This window comes from Copadichromis virginalis, linkage group LG17 (assembly GCF_057382275.1).
Source record: "Copadichromis virginalis isolate Kocher_CV1m ecotype Utaka linkage group LG17, C_Virginalis_male_GT1.1, whole genome shotgun sequence".
NCBI lineage: Eukaryota > Metazoa > Chordata > Actinopteri > Cichliformes > Cichlidae > Copadichromis > Copadichromis virginalis.
In genome coordinates, this window is record NC_140634.1 from 20,980,174 (window position 1) to 21,005,664 (window position 25,491).

At 40.2% G+C, this 25,491-nt stretch overlaps 1 protein-coding gene across 4 annotated transcripts in view; it reads right to left on the reverse strand.

Moving 5' to 3' along the window:
- Positions 1-25,491, reverse strand: part of LOC146689385 (SLIT-ROBO Rho GTPase-activating protein 1-like) — a 44,827-nt gene that overhangs the window by 8,909 nt on the left and 10,427 nt on the right. For 2 of the 4 annotated variants that reach the window (XM_085436346.1, XM_085436345.1), the window contains exons 2-20: positions 20,508-20,703; positions 18,711-18,765; positions 17,029-17,136; positions 14,330-14,392; positions 12,275-12,472; positions 11,863-11,991; positions 11,305-11,526; positions 11,070-11,171; positions 8,864-9,061; positions 8,276-8,360; positions 8,150-8,177; positions 8,005-8,038; positions 6,968-7,028; positions 5,663-5,740; positions 5,434-5,568; positions 4,238-4,343; positions 2,201-2,425; positions 1,030-1,109; positions 493-673 (exon numbers count right to left, since the gene is read on the reverse strand). In XM_085436346.1, the coding sequence (XP_085292472.1) occupies positions 493-673; positions 1,030-1,109; positions 2,201-2,425; positions 4,238-4,343; positions 5,434-5,568; positions 5,663-5,740; positions 6,968-7,028; positions 8,005-8,038; positions 8,150-8,177; positions 8,276-8,360; positions 8,864-9,061; positions 11,070-11,171; positions 11,305-11,526; positions 11,863-11,991; positions 12,275-12,472; positions 14,330-14,392; positions 17,029-17,136; positions 18,711-18,765; positions 20,508-20,703 (2,284 nt within the window). Of the gene's footprint in view, positions 1-471; positions 674-1,029; positions 1,110-2,200; positions 2,426-4,237; positions 4,344-5,433; positions 5,569-5,662; positions 5,741-6,967; positions 7,029-8,004; positions 8,039-8,149; positions 8,178-8,275; positions 8,361-8,863; positions 9,062-11,069; positions 11,172-11,304; positions 11,527-11,862; positions 11,992-12,274; positions 12,473-14,329; positions 14,393-17,028; positions 17,137-18,710; positions 18,766-20,507; positions 20,704-25,491 lie in introns of all 4 variants that reach the window. The other 2 variants (XM_085436344.1, XM_085436343.1) reach the window with 1 other exon arrangement.

A 25,491-nucleotide genomic window follows, 5' to 3' on the forward strand; every position in this document is an offset into this window, starting at 1 on the left:
TTGTGTGATTGGCTGATTAGACATCTGCATTAACAAACTGTGGAACAGTTGCGTGTGTATTTATAAAAACAATTCTGGTCACATTTAAGATGTAGCCACACAAAAAACCCCTGAATGCATTGGCATTATTATCCTGTAATTTAGCAAAATCATTAAAAAGTAGATAAACAGTACAACATATGCAATTCTGAATACTGGCATGAACTCAATAAACGACAACAGTTTTTGTAATTTATAAACGATATTTTGCAGTTTTATGAGGACGCAAACCAAAAAGAAGCATCATTTCAGAAGCCTGCAATCAGGAAAAAAATCAAATACATTTGTTTAAGTGAAAAAACACAAACTGAAAATCATTGTTTTCTAAACATTTTAGCACATTTAATGATGAACTTTGATTATTTTATGGATTCGAGTATTTTCAGACTGTGCTGCAGCTTTTTTAACTTTGTGTTTTTGATGTGTACAAACCATCTCGGGCTGTGCACTCGCCTGTCCTTCACCACGATGTACTGATGAGGCACCAGGCCGTGGTTGCCGTTGTGCCGGCCCTCCCACCAGTCATGTGACGCGCGCTGGAAGAGCTGTAGGGAGGCTCCCTTCTTGAAGGAGAGCTCGCGGCCCGACCGGCCCACGTAGTCGAACCTCGCCACCGCCTCCACAGCTTCACCCTCTGCCAAAGAGACAGAGAGAGAAAAGAGGAGGAGGTGAAGATAAGAGCCAAACATCGAACTGCAGGTGAACCTGAACTTGTCAATCAACAGTCCCTTAGGCTTTGTTCCGCCCACCGCTCCACCAATCAGAAAAGAGCTTTAAAAAGAGTCTTTTCTATTAATTCAGATGGAGAGATGGGGAGGAGGGAGGGGAGGCTGGGTGGGGTGTGGATGAAAGGAGGGAAGGAGAGTGGTGGTAGTGTCTCCATGGCTGCTGTTGCCGTAGCAACCACTCTCCAGCACCACCACCACCACCACGAGGGAGTACGAGTATGGGAGTGTGGGCGATTGCGTGAAGGTCAGGGGTCATGCGTACCCTCGTCGCTGGTCTGGGTCTCGGTGCCGGCGTCGGGCTCGGCCTCCTCCAACGCTCCCGGCTCGCTGAACGGACTCTCGCTGTGGGAAGAAGAAGCAGCAGATTGACACACACCCGTCCATTCAGTGTGGGAACAAAGGGAGAAACACGCACAGCAGGAGGCGAGCCCGCTCATTGGAGTCTGAGGACGTTTACGGCTACAGTAGAATGTCAAGATTCAGAAGATGGTGGGAAAAGAGAAGCTGTAGGAGGTTTCCCACAGCAGAAGGATTACTGTCTGCTCCAACACCTCGTGTTCCTGACAGGCTGCCAGGTGTCTGCTCAAACTAACAGCTCAATTTATTCAAAGGCCCCACCCTGCAGTTAACCTTTATTTATATACATTAAACACCATTAAAAGAATGCAGAATTTCCTATAAGAAGTTCCTCTTTGCAGTACATGTAGTGATATACATAGATCTACTGCTGAGTTACTGTGACAGTAAAGGAAACCTAAAATGTTCTGGTTCAGGTTCTGCAGGGTGTTTCTTTCTTTGCCCTTTTAAGGAGCTCTGAAGTATTTTCCTCTGTTTAAAATAGCTTAAAGAGTTATCAACGCAAGCTGAACCACAGCCAGACTGTACTTTGGTGTCATTTTTACTTCCAGCAGCAGTGGGACATAATGTAAAGCCTGTGGAAATGAAGGAAAGCTAAAAAGAAATATTAGACATTAAACAACTGCACACATCTGGAGACATCTCTATACACCCAGTGGAAAAAAAAACATCTGCCCCCTTGTGGTGAAAGCTTTAGTTAAATCCTGCAGAGGTTCATTACAGAAGGTACCTTTAAGAAGATTTGTTGTGTTTATTCTTGATGAACATCAGAATTATTGATGTCCCCGTGAAGTGCGGGTCATACTGCATGATATCAATGTGTGATTTATTTCTGCATTTTGAATTAAAGGTGAAATACCAGGGAACACGTGGTTGAAACTGTCAAAGTAAGAATTTACCAAAATATCAGAAATGAAACAGTTAATCTGAAAACATTAAAATATAAAAACAAAATTCAAGGCTGGCGAAGAAATGGGCATATAGAGGTCTTAAATCCTGTTTTGTTTTGTTATTAATAACATAAATGAATTTAATTTCCAACAGAGCGTAATAAAGGATAACATCCTGATGCTCACCAGTACTGGTCTCCAGTCATACACTTCTCATACACTGGGCCGGGCATCTCCTTGGTGTCGGGGAAGATGTTGTCATGGTGCAGGATGACCGTTTTGATGACCTCATTTACGTGTGCCTGGCAGGCCACCTGGTCCAGGGTCTCCGGTGTCGGCAGTAGGGTGGGGCCGAACACAATGGCCAGGTTTCCAGCATCCATCATGTTCTCATCGTTGTACTGGGAAAGGCTGCAGAAACGTGGGCAATGTGGCCAAACTTTACTTGTTTACAATTAAACTGTTAATTATCAAAACTGAGAGAAACACTGAATTTAGAAATTTAAAAAGTATGACTCCTTTATTAATGTTTCACTGTACACATGTGTCTAAATATTAGAAATATGGCTCTGAGGAGCAGTGAGGAAAAAGAAAAGTGAGCACTAAAAAGACTGTAAACAATTTTCCTCATCTGTCTTAAACTGACATTATTTTTATGGAGTCTAGTTTGAGAAGTAAAGGGAACTATAATTTTCCCTGAAATAAAATATCAAATCTTGCTTAAATAATAACTGTTTAAAATGAGACTTTACTAAAATAATTGCCAATTAAACTTCTGTCGATTAAGTGATTGATCACCATTTCGCTCTAATTGAGACCTACAGTGGCACAACAGTAGGTTTCTCACGTAACCATGGTTCTCTGATACTTAATAACAACATAAAATCGTGATTTTTTTTCTGACTTTTTAATCAATAAAAGTTTTCTTCTTTTTGTCTGAATAACAGTTCACACCTTAAAATACCGAATATACCTTCAGATAAGACAAAGAAAAACCACAAATGTTTTTGTTTGGTATTGCATTTTAAGCATTTTTGATGCTTAACTATGACTCACCAGATTAATTATGCAAAAGTCAGTTTTACACTTCTGTGTTGTTTGCTGGTTTCAAAAGGTGACAAAGCAATTTGTAGGTTTTGATTCATACACAAGACTGTAATGGAGAATACAATCTCTATGCTTTTTATTTATTTTTTAAATGGAGTCTGGTTTGAGAAGACAGCGTAAGAGTTCAGAAGTTAGTAGATTACTTACATAAAAGATTAAATAATAATTAAATAATTAAAGATTAGTTATTGCTGTAACCACAGTTCTATGAAGTTTTATGAAAAATAATAAAATGATAAATTAAAATGAAACATAAATGTTTCTGAACTTCGAAGCAGCAGCCCCGAAACCTCAGAAATATGTAATTTATGATCACATGAGATTTATTAGGTTACTGCTTTATTTTTATTATTATTACTTGCTATGTTCTTTGCATTAATTTATAAAGTTTTGTAATTTTTTAGGCTTTGAAAACCTATAAAATAAATGCATCCAATGAATTTTTATAATTATTTTTAATTTAAAAAGGAAAAAAATCCTGTATTTTCTGAATTATTTTATTAAAGAATATTCTAATATCACCAAAAAGGTCCTAATATTGTTACTCTCTGCATGTTTTTTAACGTTCTCTCTTCTACTATGAAACCATGCAGCAAATTTCCTGCAAACTACGACTCCACAGCTCTTTATGTGATGCTCTGCTTTGCCTTATTATTTTAAAAAAGCTTGCCTTAATACAATATAAATACACTTCTAAAGCTAAAAGTCTGTATTCAATAAACTCTGGCATTTTTCCATTATTGCAGCTTTCATTTCAAATAGTGATTGAAATATCTTCTCTGCGCTCGACCGTGAAGCTCCTGGTTTAATAACACTGAAGCTGAATGCATTTCAGAGCCCTGCTAATAAACACACCAGTACATCACTCGCCTGGTACATCGCACCAGCTCATCACACTTCCTGTTCACACCTCCTGCCTCTCCATGCTGCTCTCTCATTCTATATTTATTTGAGAGGCTGCAGAAACAAAATGAGCTGTGTTTTATCATCTATACAAGTGTGCACTTCGAACCCTTTTCACTACAGGAGAGGCATCTCCCCACCCAGCTGGGAAAACACAAAAATGGGCAATTATCATAAATGTGAGGGCCCGGTTTTGTATAAGTGGATACTCACTGGTTCAGGAAGGCGAACAGGTAGCGCATCACCACCAGCGTCGCCCTTGGGACACCCAGCAGGATCTTACGGATACACTGCGCTCGCTCGTACAGGTTTTCTATCCCTGCAGCAGGAAAATGCACATAATCTAAAGTCATTATGAGTCCCTGAGACATCACGAGGTGTCTGTAACACGATGACACATCCTGAAACACGCCAGTCGGTGCCGCAGAAAGGGAAGCAGGCAGCTCCATGTCTCTGCTGTGGAGGGGATGGGTTTCAAAGAGACAAAGAGACACTAACGAGAAACAAAGACGAGGAAACCGAGAGGGAAAGTGACTGCGTGTGGGCTGAATAGATAGACAGAGATTCATGCTGAGCTTCACCGCAGCAGATGGAAGCTGCACAAACGGTTCAGACTCAAGTGTTAAAGCAAATGAAAGTCGAGCTTCACAGACAATCACTTGATTTGAACATTTCACTGGGACACAAATAACCAACTGTTGGATCTTTTCACATTTCACTGCATCTACACCACCCAAGTTAGTTGGAGCTCTGCATAACTTCATCCACTATGTAGCTTGTATAGGTTATACTTGTTTGCCATGTGCAACAAGTATATGCTAGCATCTAGCAACTAGTGCATGTCATCTAGTGTTATGAAGGTCCATCCCAAGCTCTTTCAGGATTTTTTTAACTAAAAGAGGGACATTGTCAATAGCACTTTAATAGTGCTTAATGAAAGTGCTTTAATTAAGCACTTTTTATAGGTAAAAAGTGCTTAATTAAAACTTTACATTTTTAATTAACCTCCTGTTAGGAGTGATAGTTGGTCATATTTTCCCATGCTTTCTCCTAAAAACACTGCCTGCTTCATCAGTGAGAATGATAATGTGGTTAAGCTATATTTGACAAGAGTTGAACGCCATTAAGTGGCAAAAACACACTGAAATTTGACCAAAGTTCAGTCAAGAGAACATCCAAAATGAGCCCATCCACAGGACAAGGTCAGTGGTTTGGATTATTTGCTATGAAAAAGTCCCGATCCTTAACTTAATATAAACATCCTAATATTAATATCAAATCTTTGTGATTCTTTTCTGAATCGTTAACATATTCGGTGGATTTTTGGTTGCTCTGTGATCAAACCATTTCTTTTACATTATTTTTCTGTTTTTATCATGAATGATTCAGTCTGTCTATGCAGTACTTACTGACGCAGGAGATGAGGTCATTGAACCTGTCCTTGGGAAACAAAGGGTTCTCCAAACCCCTGAAGTAGAGCTTCAACACTCCAGCCACAGAATTAATGTCATGGTTACTTTCCTCGTCAATCAGCGGATCGTTACCTGCATGAGAGGCAGAAGAGAGAAATCCTCAAATACAAGTTTGCCGGCGTACTTATCACATGACAGTCGAGTTACCTTCCCGTTGACCTCTCACCTCTTTCAAACGAGTTCTTGATGTCATTGACCTCCACTTGTGATCCTGATACCCGGAATATGCCTTGATGCTGAAGACCTGTTGGGAACAGCAGAGGGATGGAGGTTGCACATAGTCACAGTCTAAGCCTAGCAGATCTGTCCCAAATGCTGAGAAACAAACGTTGACATAAGTTGTAGTATGAACACTTGCTAGTTTTTTATGGCGAAGTGCCAAAGACTGATTTATATATTGATTTAACAAGATAAAGTACTAATCAATGCATGAATCTTGTAGTTCATATGCCTACTGACCACTGACCACATAGAAATTGTAGTTGATAACAGAGGGATGCTAGTAGCTAGCTTCAAAAGCTATTTATTAGCCATGTGACACCAATGCCTTGGAAGCAATGCCTAGTTGATAGTATTGGATTGCTAGGGACTAGAGTAACATTCTGCCAAAAACTGGTGTTAGTTAGGATTGTAGTTCTTAATCTAGAATTGGTAGCTGCCAACTTGGGCTACTAGGTGCTATCCTAAGGATCTAATGATGAGTTACATCAGTTGCATATTCAGTAGGCGGCCAAGAAGTCACTGCTGAATAAACAACACAATCACAATGTCTATGAACTCTTGGGTTGGACTGTTTCGTGCATTTCATAGGCAGACAAAAAGAGCTTTTATTCATGGTCTCTATCTGTTATTTTGCTATTGATTACTTAAAATGTAAAATATATCACGATATGAATATTTGAGTACATTTTATTTTACATGCCACCAAAAGTACATTGTAGAACACACCATGTTGAGTATGAGGCTAAATTCAGTTTTATAGCATAATTACAAAAAAATGATTATCAGCTGCAGCTTGGGAATGACTGAATTAAAATGAAATCACTGTTTTGTACTTGTTCAGCTGTCAGGGGCTGGCTGTGATGCAGTTTTGTTGTTTGCAGAATGAAGAGAGTGAAAGGATGCCAACACGAGAGTTTGACAGTTAAGATTTAGGCGGCTTTATGTGATCAACAAAAAAGGATTTAACTGCCTCCTGCAGCACCGTTCACAATGTCCCTCTTTTAGTTTATAAGTGTAAAACACCTCTGGACAGCCCACAAATACACGCAACAACATTTCTGAACCAAAATTATAGCTGATGGAAAGCAGGAAGAAGGACTGCAGTACATTAAATTCATACCTTCCAGTCGTTTTCTTTGCTGTAACTAACAAACGCTTCATCCCTTTCTCTAATTTAGCCCTTCATCTGTCAGCATCAGCCACTACAGCATTTATTTCACATTGTTTAAAGCTGAAAAGTGACACTCACCATGTAGGTTGATGTAGCGGATGCAGCTCTCCACAAGCAAGGGTATGGCTTTGGTTGAATCCTACAAAAACGCAATTGGAGTGCAGAGTATTTTTAATTTTGTTATATTTATAAGATTCTTGAAGATCTTTTTCATGTACATTAATGTATTATGTGTAGACAGGTTGTGGACATGCACCAATCAACAGACATGCAAAAACATTACATTTATATGGTATATCCCTTGATTATGAGATTAATGGCTCACCATAGCAGAAAAGAGAATTGTGGTGTAAATTGCTTTATTATTGTAAAACTCGTGGGGTGGCTGTAGCTCAGGTGGCAGAGCAGGTCAGCCACTAATCAGAAAGTTGGTGGTTCGATCCCAGGCTGCCTGCTGGTTGCATGCCGAATATCCTTGGGCAAGATACTAACCCCATGTTTTCCTACTGGGTAGCTTGCCATCACCAGTGTGTGAATGGGCAGATGACTGAACGTGTAAAGCGCTTTGGGGTCCTTAGGGATTGAGTAAAAGCGCTATACAAATGCAGGCCATTTACTAACATGTTTATGTTTGAAATGTAGTTTTTGCTGTGTTACATTAATACACTGATATTACTACTAATGTTTTATGATCGATATTGTGTGTGCAGCTTCACTGTCCTGCTATCTTTTAAGCCAACAATTGATCAAAAAGTATGCATAAAAAGTTCAAGAAGTTATCTTTCCTGCCCCGAGTAATGTCTGACATGGTGCAGGTGCAGGGACGGGTAATACTATGGGTAAATGAATCCTAAAAATGAGTCATTATTGCTTCTTAAGCTTGCTGTTCTGAGGGCAACATTAATACACTTTCATTGCATTGTAGATGACAACCTTATTTATATTGCTAATATTTCTGCTTATTGGTTACACTCCTCTGGGCTTTCAAATCCAAATTGTAGCCTTTGACAAATTAGCAGATTGCGCTGCTGATATCTTGCACTGACTACTGTTGAGGAGAACATGAACCCCCCACCTCCCCAAATCCTCAAAACCTGGATGAGGTCAAACTTTACCTGGTGCTTGCTGTGGGAGTTCTTCCGCCCACGGCTGAAACACGTACAAAAAGGAGAAAGAAAGCAAAAGATGAGAGTTTTAGAGAGCCAAAGCACAGCAAAGAGATACAACACTTATTATCGATGCGACAGGAAAGCACCTTACCTTGTAGTCAGCAGTTCAGCTTTGTATCCTGCAAGAAAAAAAGGAGAAGATTTAAAAGTGAAGAAATGCTGATCAGAGTCTGTCTGACAAAGTACAAGACTAAAGAAGACTGAGAGAGACTCTTACCCTCTGCCAACGCTTTCTTTAATATATCGTGTTTAGCCTGAAGTTTGGAAATAAGATTACTTCCCTCCAGGTACTCGCGGAATTTCTGAATATAGGAAATCACATAAATGACAAACACAAAGGCTAAATTATACAAACTAAAATAAAGTATGAGTATGCAGAGATTACAATACACACTGTACATTAGTGCAAGTAAAGCAGCTAAAAGCACAATGAACTTCACATTGAATCATCTAGTAAGCGAATGTAGAGACACCACCAGAAGATAGACGAATCTGAAATTTAAAAAATGTCATAAATTAATAAAAAAAAGCAGGACAGCATTTTGTGGTGTTATAAAGGAAACTACGTTAACAAAACACTAATATAGAAATCTAAAGTATAACTGTATTCTGCAGCTGTAACAACTTATTTGAAATCTGATTTATCTGACTAACTGTAGTCTGTTTTGGATGTCATGCCACCGTTTACTCTATACTTATTTAATATTTGCTACTTTCAAAACCGACCTTCATCTAATATGAGTAACTTGGGGTGAAAAACAGTGTCAAATAAAAAAAAACAACAAATCTGCTCTGCTGGGCTTACAGAGAAGTAGAAGAGCTCGGTCTCCTGCTGGTTCGCCCGTCTCTTGGCCAGACTGGGTTTGTTCAAGTAGCCGTCCGACACGCTGGACTTCACCGACTCGGAAGACGGGCTGTGGGTGAAGCTCTGGGAGACGTCAAAGTCGTCCAGCACCGTCATGTCCTGCAAGGTGGTCAGAGTTGCACCCCAGGTCTTCTTCACCTGAAAGGTGGCAGAAAAGTGGAACAGCATAGTAAGTATCCACGTTACATGTTACTCTCAATATGAGGTCCAAAGAGATGTCAGTGAAGATAAGGGAGGCCATCATTTGGCTGAAAACCCAGAATAAACCTATCAGTGAAACTTTAGAAGCCATCAAATTAATGTACTGGTCAGCTCAGCATCACAAAAAATTCCTGAAAGACCACAGACGACAACTATAGTGCATCATGACAGAATGATTTTCATTGTTAATCAAAACAACTTCACAACATTTAACAAAGTCAAAAAACACTTTTGAAGTGGAAGGCAGATCACTGTCAAAGTCTACAATCAAAAGACACCTTCATGAATATAAATACAGAGGATTTATGATTTATGACAAGGTGCAAACCACTGGTTACACTCAAGGAAACATCTGAAAGAGCCTGCTCAATTCTGGAATAAAAGGAGAAACTGAATCAAGGTGAATTTGTATCAGAAAAGTATGGAAAAGGGGAGAAACAGCTCGTGATCCAAAGCATACCACATCATCTGTCCGACATGGTGGCGGCATCGTTATGGCATGAGCCTGTATGGCTACCAGTGGGACCAGACCACTAGTGATAGAAGCAGCAGGATGAAATGTGAAGTGTACAGAGCTGTACTCTCTCCTCAGATTTGGCTGAATGCTGCAAAACTGATCAGACAGAGCTTCTCAGTGCAAATGGATAATGAACCAAAGATAAAGAAATGCGATATTCTGCAGTAAAGGTCATGCAGAGCATCTCAAGGGAGCAAACACAGCATTTGGTGATGTCTGCTGGTCTACTGGACTCGAGTTTTTCTACCGATATTAAATGGAAGAGCAACTTTGTAAGATCTGAACACATTACTCAGTCTCAGCACAGCTCCATGGATCAATGCATCTGAATTACTGTCATTTTTTTATGGGCGTGGCTTTGTTTTCAAAAATGCCTAAGGAGGTGCAGTGTTTACATATGCTACATATGCAAAGAGTGTTTATATTTACAGCAAGAGTAATGAATCTATGAGTGTTTTTAATTTGTGTTTGTGTTGGTTGTAAGCCGCTGAGATGCAGCTCATTAATCCAGACTCCTTCAGCATTTTTATGCCCTTCGGGGTGAGTTAACAGCTGCCCTCTGTGCACAACAACAGCGAGGACACCGGCAGTCTGCAGCACCACACAGCTATCAGATGGTTCAACTTTATTTTTAGAGGCTACATATGCCACATTATCACCCCATTAAATCTGTATAAATTACCATAACTTTGTGCAAAGTTTATAACTGTTAGAAAGTTATTAATAATCAATGAGGGGTTTTGGCCACTTTTACCAGAGTCTCTATGTTGTTTTAATTTCTAAAGCTGGAGCTAAATATCTCAGATGGACAACAGGACAGATTAGTGCAAACATCAAGTAAATTTGTGTCCACAGTGATGATATTTTTTTAGCAGCTCAAAGAAATCTGTTGTTGAACTTACTGGTAGGCACTTTCTTGATCAGCGCTTTAAGAAGGATTAGGGGAAAAAAATAAGAAAAAGAGGTAACTTCCTGTACATGAGATGAGACCATAAAAATAAACACAAAAATGTGAAGTCTTAGTCCAAATACCAATAAGTGCCCCAGGTATTATTGGGCAAATCTGCAGTTCTCTTTTAGCAACGAATGATGGTGTTGACTCAGTCTCAGGTCCACCTTATATGGGCCAGATTTCAGGTGAGTTATGTCATCTTAGCCAACATTAACACTTGCAGTAACACATATCAGGCACAGATGACTTTTGAGTCACATTACAGCTCTAACTGCACCATAACGGTCAAAAATATTCCAGATTAAATTCTTCCATCTGGGATTAAACGTTAGATCAGCTTCTGTGTGGGCCTACTGAAGTTGCTTAGAAAACATGGCTTATAAACCATCTTAGTGTAGTCCTAGTTAGTAACTCAAAATAGAGTTAATGTCAAAATGGTTTTCCTGAGTTTTATGAGGTGTACTTGTGTGTCTGACCTCCTCATTTTCTATCTTCAGAGACGCCAGGCGGGTCTGAAGCTGTGTGAGGCGGAGGCTGAGCTCAGACTGGACCTGCGGCTGGGAGGTGATCTGGGCCACCTGGTATGAAACAAAAAAGAAGACAATTGGAAAATGGCTGTTCAGAGGTCTAAATTCTCTGTGGTGAACATTTAAATTTAATAATATGTGTCAGACTCTTATTTTGAAAGGACATAAAGAGGGGCAAACTGACTGTGTCGCCCATGTGGGCCTGGAAGCTGAAGTTCTGTGGGGGGCAGAAAGCAGTGGGGTAGAGATCAAGCAGACGCTGCCTGTCACGGGCAGGGTCCAGGCCCTCCACAGCCCCCTCCAGGACCTCCAGACCCGCCCTCCTGGAGGCTTCAAGGCTCAGTTCAGCTGACAGGTAGGTCCTCAGTGCCCGGCTCAAAGTGGAGTGGTACCCAAGGTCACAGCACTGAAACAAAGATGGGGATTTATTCATGAGAGGGAAAAGACCGCATGTATTTTGTAGAAATTGGTCACGTTTATTAAAAGAATTAAGAGTTGCAAGGCAATTCAAGTACTACCATAGTTTCAAGTGTAATAGATGTAACATTCGCTATGGGAAAAATCTAAAGGAATTTTATTCCTATTAACAGAGGCCCTAAAAATAATCTCATAAAAGCTCTCTCCATACATTTTAAAACTGCCTTTAAACAAACAAATTCCTATTTAGGCTTACAAACCTAACAACCTTTTTAAGTGATGAATATAAGGTTTGAGCCACAAATACACTCTGTAATTTACTCACATCTATGATATCGGGCAGGTCGTGGATATAGTATTTGAACACCGAGGCGTTGGTGGCCTCCAGAGTCAGCAGATACTCATTTCTGGCTTTCACGGTCTTCAGTTTGTTCTCTGAGTACTTTGCCTTCCTCTAGTAAAGAAACAGAGAAGATTAAATGGTTGGTTTCTGGTTCTTGTGTACCGATTCCCCTCGTTTGTTCTGCAAATGCGATCAACAAGAAGAAAAAAATAGCTTTCATAATTAGTCCTTTCTGCTTTCAAGTCATGTTGAAATCAAGAAGTGGAAAGTATTAGGATTACATAAAGAAAGTATCTCATTCTAAAATATCTCATGCAGGAACAGGTTACCCATCTGGTTGCTTTGGATGACACCTGAGAGGAAACACAGTCTCCTTTCTCTATAAAACTGTTACCTTCTCTCTCATTTTCTCCATCTTGCGGGCGGCGTTGCGTCTCTGGTGGCGCTCTTCTATCCGCAGGCCAAACACAGGCTCCACCCCTCCGCCAGTCCCTGACACGCCCTTCACGCGCCCCTCCTGCCGCTCCGCCTCCCGCAGCTTGGTTTCTGCGCTGATCGTCTCCGCGTGGTACATATGATATGTCTTCATCACCTAGGCAACAGCAGCCCATAATAGCCCAATCAAATAGGAAAACAGCAGTGCGCTGCAGCCGGGGTCGACTGTCTTTTTTTTTATCCCCCCAAGGTTATCAGCGCTGCTCTAATCTGATTTCTAGTGTTTGGACAAGGAGCTTTTAAGGCCAGCGCTCTGACCTGAAGAAAAACCTGATAATTGGCAGCCAACAGGAGGCAGACTTTTTACTTTAAAGCAGGCTAGAAGGATAACGTCAGACAAAAAGCAGAAGAAAAAATGAATGGATGAGAAATGTGAGGCAGAAAGGACAATTTTTGCATTTATAAAGGAAGCTCTCAGAGCTGTGAAAAGAAGCCACTGACTTTGCTTTGACAGTTCCCTGTTACTACCATTAAAGGAACCTATTCTGCTCATTTCCAGAACCATATTTTCATTCTTGGACTCGAATAGCTCTGCAGGGCGGTGAATCAACTCTGAATCACTGCTCTGCAGCCCCTCATCCTCTGGAACTGCCGTATAGGCTTCTTTCCTCCTTCAGCCAGCTTTCTCATGATTGGCTCCTCATTGTTAAAAAAACAGTTGGAACAGCAGGTGGGTGGGGCTTTCTGAGACAACCACATTAGGAATATCTGCTCTCTATGACACCACACAAATCCAAGAGTAGAAAAAACCTGGCTGAAACCTATTTTTTTGCTCACTGTGATTAATTGCACATGCACTGACTTCATTATTTGTAACTCTGGCCATGATTTAAATGAACATTCAAAAGACAGGAAAGCAAAAGCATAACAGGTCCTGTTTACCTGTTTAAAGCATTGAAAACAAAAAGCTTTAGACAGAAAAACTGTAATGTTTGAAAGGTAGCATCTACTAATGTGTGAAAAACTGCAATGAATCATTTTTGATAACTGGAAATGAGGCTTTTGAAGTGGCCCACTCCTCTTTAAAGAATTGTTTTAATTCAGCCACATGGGAGGGTTCTCCAGCATAAACTGCGTGTTTAAGGTCATGCCGAAGTATCTCAGTCTGATTCCAGACTATGTCTAGGCCACTCCAAAACAGCTTTTTTTTTGCAGCCAGAGGTGAACTTGCTGCTGTCTTTCGAATCGTCCTGCTGCAGGACCCAAGTGCCCTTGAGCTTCAGTGCACAAAATTATAGCTTCAGGATTTTGAGGCCGCAAACATAATTAATGGTTCTATCAGTCGTCCTGAAGCAGCAAAGCAACCCCAGACCGTCATACTACCACCATCGCCACAATTGACTGTTGGTATGATGTTCTTTTGCTGTGTTAATTTTATGTCATCTGAAAATGTACGTGTGGCAAATGTGGAAAAAAAAAACAAGCCAATTCAATTCAATTATATTTGTATAGCGCAAAATCACAACAACAGTTGCCTTCAGTGCAACCAGGCTCAAAGAGGGGCAGCCATCTGCTGTGACTGGTTGGGGGTGATGGCAAATGATTTGGAGTGACTAGGAAATCAGGAAGGGGGTAAATACTTTTTCACAGTGCTGAAGATGCAGAGGTGGGAGTGGGAGGGGCAGTTAGTGAGCCAACAAAAGACTGTCAGACACTTGCTGTTAGTGTATTTAATGTGTCATTTTTGTGCATGATTATTGTGCAACCCATTATTGAGGAATGACCCCAACACCAGCTATAACAGCTTTAAAAACCTGATTGAAATTTTACAAGAATCCTTCCTTGGTCTGGTTTTTTACTGCTTTATTACCTGATTAACCGTAAATGAATGAAATGTTTAGAAGTGCATTCTTTTCTTGTTGCATTTGTAGACCACATAAAAATGTGTTTAACACTAACACATTAAAAAACTTGTGTCTTAAAGCCTTGGAAGAATAACTTTTGTTCCACTTACGGTGTAAAGCTCATTCAGAAGCTTCATGAGGTCTTCCTGAAGCTGGAAGAGGATCTCCTTACTCTAAAGCACACAAATGAGAAGTGAAACCTGTTACCAGCATATTCTCAAATAAAGACATTCACAGATTTATGCACCATTTTAGAATTGTCTCTTTATACAATGACACTTACAGGAAACAATCCTCTAACAACTCACATCTTTTTGACCTGAATGATCACAACATTAACAAGCATAAGAAGGGCCCCGCCTACGTTTGAACCCAGGACCCTTTTGCTGTACTAAGTGCCAAGCCAGACGCATTATAGGTCGTTTGAATTTTTCTCTGTGTGAAAAGAAACCAAACCACAAGGAGAAAGCTCATCAACCGATTTGGACCAGAGTAAACAAACTTAATTCATTTTAACTCCTACACCCAGAAAAAAACAAATCCTCCGGACTTTGAGGTGATAATTCTCCTTTCATCCACTTCATACTCAAATACAAGCGGAGGTCACAACTGAGAGGTGATCCTGAATCTATGTTTTATTTTATAAGTAGTTTCTCTGAACTCCTTTATAAGTTTGCTAAAGAAAGTACTGTATAAATTTATTATTATATTTTATAAATAGCCTAGTTTTGACTACTGTAATTATTAATGCTTAAATCACTTAATTTTTAAGGTAAAACATTTAAAAATTCACTTTTCCCGTGATACAGCTGCTTTTTATAGTTTTTCAGAGAACAGCTGCCCAATCACATTGTCACTTTATAAATTGTTAATATAAACTACGGATTATAGAAGTGGCTCTAAGCACAAGTACCTCAGTACTGTGCTCGAGTACAGCACTAAAGTACCATTAATGTATTTTTACAGTGCTGGAAACCATCCGTGTGCGCAGACCTCTGGGGTTGTTATTTTTTCATACGGCTTCTTTAAGTCGCAGAGTTGATTTTAATAAAAAGTAAAGTCAGTATTCCCCTGAGCTCTGCTGGAGTTTGGCAAATTAAACACACACACACTGGTGTACTTTTACCCGCCTCCAACTTTAGCTCGCCGTGTTCATTATTAATCTGGCTTCCGGCTCGTCTTTTATTCATGCTAACTAAAGTGCAGCTACTGCCAGCAGCTATAAACAGCAAGACCTCCATCACATCGCCGCGTCCTCTCAGAAACTCTCCTCTGAAGAGGAAGAGACAGACAGCTGAGTGGCCATGACAACACCGACAGCCCTGTGGCCATGGCGACAAGCTCAACTGATCTTTTCTCAGCGGGCGCTATGGGAACGGGATTCATCCATCCTGGGATTCCTCAGTCATTTAGCATAATGTAATATTAATGCTGCCACATAGCTCTTTCCCAAACTGCTCGGCTGTTTAATGCATGAGACAGAAATCCAGTCTGAGAGCAGGCAGCGGAGTGCGGCTTGTTTCATTTATGAATTCATTTGTTTGTGTGTGGTCAGATTCATTTATATATCTGCTGCTGTTCAGCCTGCCTGATGGATAACCACTGTTTCTGTGCAGGGGCACACACACAGTTGAGGGAGAGGTGCTCAGATCCTTTGCTTAAAGCAGCTGCTAATCAATATTCTGATGGCAATAAAGTATGAGCTGACGTGATGAACTTAATGAGAATGAACAGCTGAGCTGAGTTTCAGCTTGTTTTTTTGCTCTCAGACTCTGAGTTTGCTGTTTTTCTTCTGATAGTGTCTCAAAAACATTCTTAAAGGCAACTAGAGTGCATCAGTTTGTAAGTTGCATAAAATTTTGACCGAAAAGTCCTTTGATATTAAGGAAATGTAGCAATTACAGAAACATTCTAAGGAAAAACCCTTTTTTTGGAAATCATTTGAGTGAGATGGATACAGGTAGATAGGCAAGGAGATAGTGAAAGTACCGTGGTCAAATGTTCAAAGTAACTGACAGTGCACAAGGCGGCTGAAGGAGAGAGTGCAGGCAGGGTGGAGTGGGTGGAGACAAGTGTCAGAAGTGACAGGCGACAGAGGGAAAGCAGCGAGAATGAAAGGAAAGGTTTACAAGATGGTAGTGAGACCTGCTGTGATGTTGGGTTTGAAGACGATGGGACTGACAAAAAGACAGGAGGCTGAAGATGATGAAGACATTAAAATCTTCAATGGGAGTGAGAATGCAAAAATAAATGTGAAGATTTGACTGGTTTCATCGGAATAATGTAACGACACAAGTCAGCACAACACTAACTTTTGCAGACTTTTCTGTTTTGTTTTTGATACTAACTCAAAAAAAACAACTGCTTATTGATCTAATGGTACTTCTTTAACTTCAGCTTAGAAGAATCCACTGTGGTGCTATTGTTACATATTGAATAAAAGTGAAAACTTAAAAGTTGTGTAACAATAATGTCCTAAAGACAGGAAATCGACTTTTCTGGTGCAGCAACAAACCTCATTCTGTCGTATGTAAAAAATATTCCTGCACTGATTTTCATTATTCTTAGATAAATAAGGTTTTTACGACATATCAACAGAAATATAATTATGAGACCAGGCTACATTCATTTATTTGACAAAGTAAACAAAATTAGTCTAAAAATGCTCCCGAGCAAATACATACAAAGCATTAAAAATAAAGACCTCTGTTCTTTTAGAAGTGGAGAAACCTTTACTAACAGACTAACACATGAAGGATATTTTGTTTGCATAAATATCAAAGTATATAGTGATGATAATCTTGCTCACCCTCTTCAGCAGGCGGGCCGAGTCCTCGCTAATGTGTGTGAGGCGGGAGATGACGTTGTTTAGGTAGAGGTCACTGAGGGTGGCATGGTCCTTACTCTCCCTCCTCACCTGGAAAACAGAGATTGGTATAAAAGAATGTAATAGTAATAATAATAATAATAATTAATAACAACAGTAGCAATAATAATTTACTAATAATAATAATCCTTGGGGAATTATACAAGATTCTGAGAACTATTCTATTCAGTGCAAAACTGTAGGTAAAAAGACTGAAAAAGAATAAGTGTATTTAAAAATAAATAAATGTGGTTTTAAAAATTATACAATGCATAAAAGCATTAAGGGCAGACACACATCTTTAGGACATGACTGGACTTAACGGAACGCCATTTCCTATAGAACAGCTATTGCACTCCTTTATTTACAGCAGAGTTCTGATAGTCCACGGGGAAGAAGCTGTTTTTAGCTCCGGCTCTTTATGTATCTGTACTGTCTGGTCTGTCTGGAGGCAGCAGGTTGGACAAGTGCAGTCCAGGGCGGGAAAGGTTTTGCATTATTTTCTTTGCCCTGCTGAGATACAGAGAGCTGGAGATGTCCTCTAGAAAGGGCAGCTGATGCTTCTCTGGGTGGTGCTGATAAACCTCTGCTGTTACCACACTGTGATGCAGTACACTCTCAAAGTGGAGCGTTGGAAGGCCACCAACAGTTTCTCCCTCTGTGTAGTTCCTTCAGAGCATTCTCAGTAAACCTGGTCTCTGATGGGGTTACTGCTGATTCTCCACGATGTTGGTTCCCATGAATTTGAGGAAACCCTGACGTAGAAGAGGGCTAGCAACACCCAGATAGCTCTCTGTATGCTGACTCACCTCCACATATGAATCAAACTTTGTCGGAGGTTTCATCCTGTTAAAAAGGAGTTTTTCCTCCCCACTGTTTCCAAGTGCTTGCTCAAACAGGACTGCCTGATTGTTGAGGTTTCTCTCTATTATTTAAGTTCTTTACACTAGTCTCTTGAGGCAACTGTTGTTGTGATTTGGTGTTATAAAAATATAATTGAACTAAATTAAATATGTGTACAAGGCATACAGGAGAACTCAGCACACAGCTCTGAGGAGAGCCAGTGCTAAGTGTGATGGTGGCCAGCATTCACCGTTTGTGGATGGTTGGTAAGGAAGTCTTTAATCCCAGTACAGATGGGGGCGAGGGGTCTAGGTCACATATTTTACCAACCAGTATATACGAGACGATTGTGGTGAAGGTGGAAGAGCATTCCAGGATAATTTCCTGGGTATTCAAAATGGCTCAATGAAATCTGGAGGGCTGTTTGGTGCATGAGCTCACTCGTGCAGGTCAAAGTTAAGAGGGAGGCAGTTTTTGATGTATTGAGATACAAGTCTCTCCAGACATTTCATGACTACTGATATAAGTGCTATTGGTCTGTACTCGTTTAGACTGTTGATGGCTTGTCTCTCTGGGACAGGAATTGGGAACATGTCAAGGAAAGATTGAAAGGATTGAATAAAACCTCTAATAGTTGGTGAGCACAAGCTTCAGCCACTTTGCTAAGTACAAGATCGAATGCAACAGCTTTTCTTACATTTAACAGCACATGCCTCATTGTATATTCATAGCTCAGAGATTTCAAAAAGACTTTGAGGAGATTCACAAAACCATAAACTAACCTGATTTAACAGCAAATACCAACAGTTGACTGGTGAGAGCAGATTCTGGTCCTTTCTGGAAGAGGGAAAGTGAGAGATGCCTTAAACATAGCAAAAACACTCATTTATACAACTTATATGTGGATTATTAAAACTGTGTGGAGAGGATCATTTAGATAAAAGATAAATGCATTTGAGTTCAAGCCCTTAATATCCACTGTTGGCCTTTTCTTTTCCGTTAAGTAGCTATCCTATGCTTCATTGACAGATAGTAAAGGTTTGAACAAACTCCCCGGTAAACACATATATTAGATCAGTGGTTCCCAAACTTTTTTTGCTGGGCCCACCTTTGTTTTACAAGAAAAATGTTTGCGCCCCCCCACCACCCGCACAAACACATCCTCCAACCACACACATCCATATTTTGTTTTCAAACTCCATTGCGGTTTATTTCACACCTCAAACATTTAGTAATCTGTTTCTGATGTGAAATAAAAATTTATTTTAAAATTTATGTGAAATAAAAGTATTTAAAGATATTTTGTGCTTCATTTTAAGAAATTTTCTATCAACAGCCTGTATTTGAATGCAAAATTCTGAATCGTATTTTATTTTTATTTACATCATTACTTTATTCATGACCTAAATGTATAACGTCCAAATACCCAGGTGCCGATGTATGTTATAGGATATATAACATTTTTTAAAGAACAGAGAGCAGTAACTAAAAAAAACACCAATGCCTTTTTCTTTTTCTTTTTTAAATGGGGGCACATGAGGACCAAAAATAAACAAATATCAAGAAAATTGGCAAAGATAAGAAAAAATTATAAACCTATGACCAACAAATATTAAATATCTTAATATTGGAAAAGTTTTATTAAATTTGTTGTATTAAAATACATTTAAAGTACCTCGAGCAAACATACTTATTCTGAGTGGAACTTTTCAGAATCATGTATATTCAATTATTTTATCATTGTAGCCATTAATTATTTTTCTTATTTATATATCACTGGGAGGTTTTATATATATTGAAGTAATTTATCTGCAAAATAATAACTTACTATGTGGTTAATCTTATTCTGGAGGGGCAAGAGCTTTAGCTACAATGCTAATAGAAGCTATCAAGCTTTTTAAAAAGCCTACTTAAAACACTTTTCTCCATAGTTTTAAATGTTTCTTATTGATGTGAAGTGCTATAAGGCAGCGGTCCCCAACCCCCGGGCCTCGGACCGGTACCAGTCCGTGAGTTGTTTGGTACCGGGCCGCGAGAGTTGAGGCTCACGTGTGAAATGTATAGTTTTCAGGGTTTTTATCGGTTTTCAGCGTTATTTTGTTATCGTTTTTATCGTTTACTCGGTTTTCCTTGGTCTTTTCACGTGTGTTATGAATAAATTTTCTTTTTTTCGGTACCGGTACTAGTTTTATTTTGTTGTATTTATCCGCAACACCTTAAAGGCCGGTCCGTGAAAATATTGTCGGGCATAAACCGGTCCGTGGCGCAAAAAAGGTTGGGGACCGCTGATATAAGGGATTATTAAAATGAATTAAAATGAATAAACTTGACTAATATCTTTGGTTCAAAAAAACATGGGAAAGTAAGTAAGTAAATTAGCTTAAGCTTAGGCTAACAGCTAGCAATAACCAACTCAGTTTTAAAGCTCCAAAAGTTATAAAAAATGAATATTTATGGTAAAGTAAATCCCTGATATGTCCCCTTTCAGTAAATACATTTTTGTGTGTTTCATTTAATACACAAATATGTGCCCCCCGAAACATGCAAACATGCATGCGTACTCAGGTAAGCAGGCCTACTTGTATTGCTGATGATCTTTCGTGCTGCGTGTTTTGGCCATGAACCTCTCGGCTAGCTTCTCCAGGTTTCTCGAATACTCTGTTTCGATTTCAGCCTTCTTCCTGAAGAAATCCTGGAGGTCCTGAAGCAGCTGGACCCGCATCTCTGTCTGCTGCTCCAGACAGCGCTGCTGCTCCACCAACTGGGTCCGCACATCTGCACACGGATAATTAAGAAAAAAACAAATATACTTAACGAATATTTGTTTTCGCAATCGTTTCTGTCCGCTGGTAAGTTAGACCTAGTTGTGTGGAAAATTCATAAATATATATTAATACTACATACACCTATACAAACCAAAATGAAGCTTGAGACTTGGCGACTCTTCCAGAGTTTTACAGATTAAAAAGAAATCTGTAGGATCACCTTCTTTTTCTCAAAATTAAAAACATATCATAGTGATGCTGATGTAATGCAGTTGTTACATCATGTTGTTTCTGTTGGCTGACTTTATATAAATAAAAATATAATAAATATAAATACATATGTGAACAAAGGTCTGACTCTTCACATCCTTCACATTTAAAATAATCAGACATTCAAAGACCGGAACTGTTGATGCTGAGATAAAGCAGCATTTATTTTAAATAATGAACACATGCAGTGTCCAGGAATTAAGCTAAACTGAAAATAAGGGTTGCAGTGATTAACTGGAGATTGCCTGAACTCCAGAGCAGTGTCTGCAGAGACCTAGACGTGAGATCAAAGATTGCATCATCCTGCTCCAACCACATCCTCCATGTAGCATCACCTGCCTTAACCTGCTCTGCACAGTGATTCAAGCCACTGGATGGGGCAGACTCAATCAAAGGAGTATCACACTGAAACCATCAAATATTTTTACATAAATTTATCTTGCACCATGTCACTCCTGATTCAGAGTTTAATATGCAGATTATATTCTATACTTACTGTAGTAAATGCTTTAAAATGGTTTCAGTGATGGTAAATTTGATCACAGATTTGTCAGTCTACCAGCCACATATGTCACTGAACTAGAAGTGATATACTACTGAGCCCACTTTGACCTTGAGACTGATACAAGCAGTCTAAAAACAACTTCAAAAGAGAAAATCGTGATCCCAGGAGGACATGAGCACACCAAGACGTGAACAGGTCAGATTTAAATAGACAGGCACTGGGTAGCAGCTGCTTAATGATCATCTAATCAGTTAATTTGGTCAACAGAGAGGCAACCACTGAGAGATAACTCTCTTTTTTTTTTATCCCTTTCATCCAAGAGAATGATTTAAAAGTGTACAATGCACTTGCCCTTTTTTGTAAGCTCAGCCGCTGATATTCAGCCGCTTATTTCAGCTTGGATTTCCAGGAGATTGCTTGTAGTTGTGGTTGTCCTCAAAATCATTCAGCTGCCTCTGCAACAGTTCTTTCAGCACTGTTTGCTGAACGCTCTCTTTAAAAGTGGGACTCACTGGAGAGGCAGCTCGTTATTGCTTTATTGTTTATTTGCCACAAACTGGGCCTGTATTTGCAGAGGAACGCCTTTTATATGTTATTAATGTTATTAAGAGAACACAGATTTCTCCTGCAGTGAAAGAACAAAGTCTATCGCTTAGGCGACCGCTACAGTCAAGATAATGAGTTTAATTGATAGGTCTGGTTCTGGTTTAACATGCTAAACTGCAGCATTGATTAACTTTAATTAACATTGCTTAATTTTCCTATTCTTCCTCATCTTCACTCTCTTTGTCTGTTCTACCTCGTGCAACTGCTGATGAAGATGATGACCATTTTTCCTCTGAGGAGTCACCTTGGACGACATCCTGTGACCGCATTAAAATCATTATACCTAAAAACCCACATTGCAAGCACACACAAACACACACTTTGAGTCCTACAGCGTGGTAAAGCCTGGCTGCATGCTTCACTGCTCGTGCCATTTCAGAGCTCGATCAATCTGCAGCAGCAGGAAGAGCGAGCACAGAATACACAGTAACTCCACCTGTCTCTCTCACACACACAAAACACACACACCAATCCCAGGGCTCTCTATCCACTCCAATACCTGTTGTCTTGGCAACCACACACTGTGTGTGAACCATGTGATGAGGAAGGTGAAGACAAGAGCTTGCATCTGCCGCATCGACACACACACACACACACACACACACACACACACACACACACACACACAGGGGTGGAGAGTTTTATAGACTGACCATTTTTCTGTGGAAATCCATAAAAACATGTGCAGCAAGCAGTGTGTGTGTGTGTGTGTGTGTGTGTGTGTGTGTGTGTATTGATTCTGGCATTGTTTGATGTTGTTTGCTTACTAATTTAAAATGGCTGCCATCTCACGCTGCTCTCACACATTGTGTTGAGCCGCAACAATTTCATATGAATGAATGTCTGCTCCACTGCTCCGAAGCTGCTTCACATCTTACCCCGGGCAGGGGGGAGAACACTCTGTTCTGATTGGCCCGATGGATCAGCGGTTTAATTACTTCTTTAAGTTGGTGTCAATGCCACGTTCACTATGTGTCCTTTAAACGCTAATTATGAGCAGCCAAGTGGAGAAGAAAGGTCTCTAATGTGCTATTCCGGGTCTAAGACATCGGAAGTGTGGCGACGGGGAAACAAGCTGCTACTGAAAACCATAAATGGTTTCATAATAATAACAACATATTAGATTCTGGTCTGTTATGTGGATTCATGTCTGGCTCCAGAAGGGGGCCACAATTTCCTGCTTCCAGATGATTTTATCCAGCACTAGATTTCAGAATTTCACTTTCACGGAGGTTTTTTCAAATGGAATTCCAGGATTTCTGGGCAATGAGGGGAGATCCAGGAAGTGTTGGAGGAATTATACATCTATCCTGGACTGGAAACAGGAAGAAGCAGATGTGGATTATGCTGAAGAGAATATTTTAGGAAGCCTGCTGCCATTATAACTTTGGATATGTGGAAGATCATATGATGCTAAGACTCATATCAGATTATCTATGCTAATCTTGGGTTCCTGGTTTCAAAAATAATGTCTATTTTGTTCCATCATGTCACATTTTTTCACAAGTGGCAATTCTAAACACGGGCCAGATTTCACTAGCTGGGACTACATTCTCATTTTAGGTTTGACAGCATTTCTAGTAGGTGATGGCAGATGGCTTGAATAGAGACTGAGGTTTGGGGGAGGCCTCAGAGGGGACTGGTAGTGTCTCCCAGGCCAGACAGATCCCCAGAGAGGGCATCCCCTTAGAACAGGGGTTTCCAACTCCAGTCCTCGAGAGCTACTGTCCAGCAGCTTTTAAATGCATCTTTGTTCCGACACACCTGAATCAAATGAATGGCTTGTTACCAGGCCTTGTTGCCAAACTTGATGGCATGCTGAAGAGGTGATCCAATCATTTGACTCGGCTGTGTTGACAGTAGCTCTCGAGGACTGGAGTTGGACACCCCTGCCCTAGAACCAGTAATGCTTGTATGTTACAAAGGTTGAAGACTGTTCCAAAAAATATGACTGGCAGGCAGGCAGGTTTGATAAGCAACGATAAGCAATCATTTGCAATGATAAGCAACCCGTGACCTTGATGGGGTGGTCAGGGATTCCATTGAGTGGCGCATGTGCTGGAAAAATTTGGAAGGAATGGCAGGAGAAGAGATCAGAAGAAATTCTGGACGATGACAGACATTGATAGAGGAATAGCGATGCGACTCAACTCTTAACAGAAACTCTGCTGCTGGGCGCATGCTGGGATTTTTGATGCTCCAGGTAATGACCCAACGGCTTGTGAAGAAATGTGAGTTTGTCTTGAAGTAGCTGTCCTGAATGACTGTGTCCAGGAGAGAGGGTTTAAGTGATGCTAGTGAAAGCATTTGAGAAGTGAAGGTATGCCTTGAGGAATTATGCACACTGTGGAGTCCGGATCTCCCAAAAAAGAGGCGCAGCTTTTATTTGTGTGAGAAAGCAAGAAAATAGGGAGCAATGGCAGAGAAACTGACAACGCAGTGCCAAGAAAAGTTTGCTGCTGTTTACTGGAAAGGAGGGATAGTGGAGCAACAAACTGGCAACCCGGTGCCAGTTTGCAAATGATGGACAGATGGCAGAGAAAGAGAAAGTTTGTCCCTCTCTCTTTTAGGACATGTTGTAACTGGGCTACTGTCCAGCCTGAAACCTTAATGGAAGGATATTTTCGAGTTTCGAGTTTGTCCTCTTTAAATCGAGTTTCGAGTTTGAGATTTGAATCTGCCAAAGGAAGGGACTGAGATACTTGGGTCGAGGCTTAGAAAAACCTCTTGGCTTCAGGGACCAAATTTTCTTTTCACAGACATCATGAGAAGGATATTCTTTCATTCTTTTAAATGGATTTCAGTTAAAGTAACATTTTTAAACTACAAGGTGGGCCATTTATATGGATACACCGTAATAAAATGGCAATGGTTGGTGATATTAAAGTCCTGTTTGTGGCACATTAGTATATGTGAGGGGGCAAACTCCTCAAGATGGGTGGTGACCATGGTGGCCATTTAGAAGTCGGCCATCTTGGATACAACTTTTGTTTTTTCAATAGGAAGAGGGCCATGTGACACATCAAACTTATTGGTAATGTCACAAGAAAAACAATGGTGTGCTTGGTTTCAACGTAACTTTATTCTTTCATGAGTTATTTACAAGTTTCTCTTTGTTCACAGCCATTGACATGTCGAAGAGGTTAACACGTGAGGAGCAGAACGAAATTGTGTTGATATCGGGTGAATGCAGTAACCGGGTCATTGCAGCAGATTTCAATGCAAGACACCCTACGAGACCACCCATCTCCCATGCTACAGTTAGCAAACTGCTTGCTAAGTTTTGTGAAACTGGTTCCAAAATGTGGACGCAAGAAAGCCCACAGCGTAGCACTCGCCACATGTCACTGGAGAGTGGCATTAGTCGAACATCCCTTCGGCAGATATTAGCTACTCACAAATGGCACCCTTACAAAC